Source organism: Microcaecilia unicolor, chromosome 14 (assembly GCF_901765095.1).
Source record: "Microcaecilia unicolor chromosome 14, aMicUni1.1, whole genome shotgun sequence".
Lineage (NCBI taxonomy): Eukaryota > Metazoa > Chordata > Amphibia > Gymnophiona > Siphonopidae > Microcaecilia > Microcaecilia unicolor.
Window position 1 is genome coordinate 28,268,053 of NC_044044.1, and position 6,075 is coordinate 28,274,127.

Here is a 6,075-nt window from a genome sequence, read left to right on the forward strand (position 1 = left end):
ACTTGCTACATGGCCATTTTTTTCAGGGGGGGGGCCCTTACTGTCACTCATTGAGGTGGCAGTAAGGGCTCCCGCACTAACCCGGTGGTAACTGGGCAGCGCACGGAACTGCCCAGGTACACTCTGGCCCTACAAAATAAATATACTTTTGTAGTGCCGGATATGATGGCGTGCTAGGGATGGGAAGTACCGCCGGGCTGCTGCTGTGGCCAGCCGGTACTTCCTGTTTAGTGACTGTATCTTATTATCTCTTTCCAACTCTTTCCTTAATATGTCAAAGGAGAGCAATCATTATCAAACAAACCTTGAGTAGACCAAGTTTAAATAGGAATTGTCAGATTGTAATTGTATTGTCTGTGTCATCACTTCTTGATTACATAAGTCATTAATTCGACTTTTACCCCCAGACTGAGATGAAATACGTTTCATTCCCTTCAGAAGAAAGGAATTGTTCATTGGAAGTATTGTGAGGTTATACAAAATTTCACCCGATGGCTATACAAATGTAATTAAATAATATCTTGAGGGAACTGATGAACTGTGTTTGAGTTTAGGGAAGGAGGCCAGTGGGTAGCAGATGTTGAGTAGGCTTCATGTGGGATAAGAAGTATAAAATGTTTTGTACATTTTTGGGATCTTGCCGGGTATTTGTGACCTGGATTGGAGACAGGATGCTGGGCTTGATGGATCTTTGGTCTTTCCCAGTATGGCAATACTTATGTACTCAAAAAACGTGCTGATTTGAGGGGTTGAACTGCTTTATATATGGGATTGGGATGGATCTGTTAAAACGAACTCTTCATTTGGCTACAGTTGGGTAGAAATTTATTCACAATCCTCCAGCAATGAAGTATATAATGGATTAAACAAACCCTTTTGTATCCACCTATGAAATTATGCTTTCAAGGGCAGTTTAAAATCAAAAAAAGTGCATTAAGAGAGACCATAATCCAAAACTGTAGGCACGTCTGTAAGAATAAAAGCATATGTGCAGTAGAATCCATCTACTTTAGGGGCTAACGAGTGTATGTTGAGCATATAAACCTAAAATAGAATAGAATTTAAAACAGAACACGAGAGAGAGAGAGAGAGAGAGAGAGAGAGAGAGACCATACATGTCTGGCAGATTAAGTCCTTAGTACGATTTAACATTTCTAAAATACTACCAGGTATGTGCAGCACTGTACAGATACATAAAAAAAGAGGGATTCACCTTCTCCACCGAGTTTACAATCAAGTTGACAAAAAACATATATAACAGACAAGAGAATCTGGGAGATAGTATTATAGAGAAGTGGCCAAGACGTAAACATCACCTCAAAAAGTGAGTTTTTAGCTTGGATTTGAAAAGGACTAGAAACAGAGCAAGACACAGCAACTCAAGAAGTCCGTATAAAAAAAAGATCAAAATTCTCTGAGCAGTTGTCTTATTTTATGTATTCTCTCTATTGTCTCTTGTGTTTCTGTTTCCTGCAGTTGACGACGTGGAAGGAATGGCAGTCAGGAATGAAACCAGGGTCACAGAATTCATCCTTCTCGGACTTTCGAGCAATCCAGACTTACAGCTAATATTCTTCGTGCTGTTTCTAGTGATGTACCTGCTCACGGTAGCTGGGAATCTTCTCATTCTGGTAACCATCTATATGGACTCTCACCTGCGCTCGCCCATGTACTTCTTCCTCTGCAACCTGTCTTTCATCGATTTGTGCTTTTCTACAGTCACTGTCCCCAGATCCCTTGTCGTCTTCCTTTTGCCGAGCAAGACCATCTCTTTCACTGACTGCATGGCTCAGCTGTTTTTCTTCCATTTCATTGGGGGTGCAGAATGCTTTCACCTGGTCCTGATGGCTTATGACCGCTATGTTGCCATCTGCAATCCTTTGCATTATACTACAATAATGAACAAACAAGTTTGTGTTCTGCTGATGGTTTCGACATGGGCAGGCGGTCTAATTCATGCCTTTGCGCAGGTATTTCCAACGACTCAACTGCCTTATTGTGGTCCTAATGAGATAGATCATTTCTTTTGTGATGGCCACACCTTATATCTGTTGGCTTGCTCTAATACTTTTCTTAGTGAAGTTACAGATATGGTCAACAGTGGGACCTTAACCCTTGCTTGTTTCTTGGTGGTGTTTATATCTTATGCTTACATCATCTCCACTGTCTTAAAAATCCGTTCAACTGAGGGAAGACGGAAAGCTTTCTCTACCTGTGCCTCCCACCTCACGGTGGTCACTTTGTTTTTTGGCCCCTGTGTGTTCCTCTATATGAGACCATCAATTATATTTGCGGCAGACAAACCGATCTCCGTGTTTTACAGCATTGTGACCCCTTTGTTAAACCCCTTCATTTATACTCTCAGAAATAAGAAAGCGAGAATAGCCATGAAGAAGCTGGCAGGTTGGAAAGTGTCAGATATAAACTGATTTCCTGTCCATTTACAGAAAGATTTGCTCTCACTGGATGATATATGCTCTACTCTTAATTCTGAGTACTTCCCCCTTGATTTTTTTTTTAAATTGAAATTTCTGCTGAAAAGGATAGTGAAAGTGCATGAACAATGCAGCTTTTAGTGAATTGTCGGAGCTCTATCTATGTGTTGTTACGTCCACCCTAGAATCCAAGAACCCTGATTTATCTGAATAGATACTCATTGAAATTGTGTTTTTAAAATTATTTTTTTAAAGAAAGAGTAGCTATTCTGTTCTTATATCTTTTGACTAAATAAAACGTTTGCTATTATTTGATAGTTCTTATTATTAGCACACTCACTAAAGGATACTACACAGTGACAATATTGTATGGTGTTGAACAAACAGCTGTATCTTTAGGGGGTTTGTTTGGGTGTGCGAAGAATTGAAGTTCAGTCTCCTGGACCATCTTTATCAGAACCCTCTCATTTCCTGTGTCTTCTGCATTGTGCCTTTTCACCTTCTTCTCACATTCTGAAGTTGCCTTCTTGGGTGTCTTGCTTACCCTGGAAACTTTGATTGATTGTACCAAAGGGGATTATCGACAGGTTATGTTGATATGGACTTTGTCTTACTTGTAAACTTGAAAAATGTTGACTACTGCTGCTGAAATTATGGCCCTGATATTCAACGTTGGGCTGTAAGTTGATACAGGCATTAGATAATTGAGTATGTGCAGCTAAGCAGACACACAAACTGATAGGTACCGATATTCTGCTCTTGACTGGATAAGTTAAACTGGACAAATATAGAACTATTATTTATGCAGGTTTTTTTAATGTGGTTGAATTGTCTGGTTAAGAAATGCAGAGTGGAAGAAAATCCAATCCAAGAAACCAGTCAGAACTCATGGAATGAGAACTCCAAATCAGTGCCGTAGCGAGGGCAGCTGACACCCAGGGCAGGTCGCCGCTACGCACCCCCACCGGGTGCAGCACGGCGCACCCTCCCACCTCTGGAGCGCACCCCCATGGAGCACGTACTTACATCGCAAAGCGGCGAGGGACGGGCGGTAGGGCCAATCCGCCCTGACTGCACGTTGCTGGGAGCTGCGTCGGCTCCCTGCTCTCTCTGCCCCGGAACAGGAAGTAACCTGTTTCGGGGCAGAGCGAGTAGGGAACTAGTGGAGCCGACACCCCCCCCCAGCGGCATGCACCCGGGGCGGACCGCCCCACCGCCCCCCCTTCCTACGCCACTGCTCCAAATAGACTTTATTAGGACCCTAAACGGTCTTTGGAGTTGAATTAATTCGCAGTGATCGCCAGTTACTACTATCTCTATCTCTGATTTTGACTTTGTGTTATTTTCAGTGCTCCAGTAGTATCATATGCTCAACAGAAGATCAGCATATTGACCCCTGATGAAGGCTTTATAGCCGAAACACGGACCCTGTAGGGTTCTAATAAAGTCTATTTGGAGTTCTCATTCTGTGAGTTCTGACTGGTTTCTTGGATTGGATTTTCTTTGACACAAAGAGTTTGTTCAATCCACTCTGCATTTGTTTTCCTTGTTGGATTTGTGGAAGGTGTGAACCCCTTCTGAATTGTCTGGTTACCTTATCTGGTTGAAAGTTGGACTGAACACTCAATAGCCAGTTTTGGTTTTACTGGTTAGAGAAAGATATTCAGCGGCATTATCTGAGAAAGTGCCATTGAGTATTCCCTCAGGGGCCAGTCCGCATGAGTTAACAGGATATCAGCCCTCTCTTTAGGGTCCTTTTACTAAGGTGCCGTGAAAAGTACCCTGCGCTAGTGCTGGGGTTGGTTTTGCCTTGTGCTGAGGCCCTTTTTACTCCAGTGAGTAAAAAGGACGAAAAAAAGATTGCTGTGACCGTGCGGGGGAAGGGGGTGGGGTGACGGTAAGGTCTTTTGTGCTAACCAGGCGGTAACCAGATAAGCACGTGGTACTGCCTGATTAGCGCCCAGTAACCCCCTGCAAAAATATTTTTTGAATATTTCCACTAGCAGCGGAAAGGCCAGACACTGGGGGGTGGAACAACCATTGGCACCCGCATCGGGCTGGCGGCAGCTCCAGATTCGCACATAGTAAGCCCGTGGTGGCCTTACCCCCCCCCGCTTAGTAAAAGGGACCCTAAATCGGTTAACTCACTTTGAATATGGAGCCCTTTGCCACAGTGGTGTAGCTACATGGGGCCAGGGGGGCCTGGGCCCCCATAGATTTGGCCCTGGACCCCCCTGCCGATGACCCTCTCGAACCCCCACCCGTTGTCACTGTCACCTGCCTTTGCTGTCGGGGGACCCCAACCCCCGCCAGCCGAGGTCCTCTTCTTCCTGCAAAAGGCTTCCTTCTGTTTCTGATGTCCTGCACATTGGGGTCCCCCGCCAGCAAAGGTAGGCGATGGCGGGTTGGTGGCAGGAGGGGGGTCGAGAGGGTCGGCGACGGGGGGGGGGGGGGGGCAAAGTTGGTGGTGGCAGCGGGGTTGGCAATGGCGGAGGTGGTGGCAATTGCGGCGGGGGGGGGGGGGGGTCGGCGGTACCGGGAGGGGCTAAAATGTGCCCCCTCACCTCGGGCTCTGGACCCCCCTCCCGCCGAAATCTGGCTACGCCCCTGCTTTGCCAGTGCCTGCACATGTCTCTGAGACAGATTCCTTGGGCGTCTCCTCACTACCTGAGGCATCGGAGTGCCCCCAGGAACTTGCAGATGCATATCTGGCCAAAGCTTTCATCACAGGAAAGACCCCACTCATAGATATTGTACATCCAATGATCAGGGAGAAGGGAGTGGAAAGGGAGACTGCAGTCATGTGTGTTTACCCCTCCTCCCTAACCTCAGTGTGGAACCTGGCAGCATATACCTTATACCTGTGTCAGGTGATGAAGTGGGAAACCTAGGTTCAAAGGCTGTTGCTTGCTGGGGAAGCCCATTATACATTCCCTGTTACCTCCTTTCTAGCTAATGGAGGCCATGGCATAACGGTTTGGGCTGGCAGGTGTGAGTCCCACTGAGCTTTCTTGTGATGCGGGACACTTCTGATCCCTCTCAGTTGGGCAGCCCTCTGGTACAGCACTTGATGTTACTACTACTACTATAAATCGTTTCTATAGCACTACCAGTCGTACGCAGCGCTTCACAATTAAAGGAGGTTAAGGAGATGCTGCTTCTGAGGACCCTTTGGAACCTCTCTCCCCCTCCCTCATTTTACAGTCTCCCTTTTCCAGGGCTTGCCTAGGAGTGTTTTAACCACAGCAGCTGTGAGCCTCGTAGATCAAGGAAGGTACACCTATGTTAGAGTGTGGAGGCAGAGACTATTTGAAACAAGTACAAAAATGCCAGCAATGTTAAATGCAACCCAAAATCAGTCCATGGTCTTCAGTCAGGCGGGGGCCGCCTCACAGAACATTATTCTTCATTAAACGTTTGCTTATACTGCTCATACTGAACACAAAACAAAGCAGTTTAGAAAATTAACAAAAGTTTTACACTCAAGTTACCCAGGGTGCCTCTAATGGATCTCCGTGCCCCCATGGAGACATTGAGGGGCATTTTTGATAGAACGTCTAAATCAGAATTTGGACGGTTTACACAAAACGTCCAAATTTTGAACAGGAAAGAAGGTCATTTTCAAAAAAGATAGACGTCT

At 45.7% G+C, this 6,075-nt stretch overlaps 1 protein-coding gene across 1 annotated transcript; it reads left to right on the forward strand.

Moving 5' to 3' along the window:
- Positions 1-1,493: 1,493 nt before the first annotated feature.
- On the forward strand, positions 1,494-2,429 carry LOC115457264 (olfactory receptor 1509-like). The gene has a single exon (XM_030186686.1). It carries the CDS (start codon positions 1,494-1,496, stop codon positions 2,427-2,429), a length of 936 nt encoding a protein of 311 aa, XP_030042546.1.
- The last annotated feature ends 3,646 nt before the right edge of the window (positions 2,430-6,075 follow it).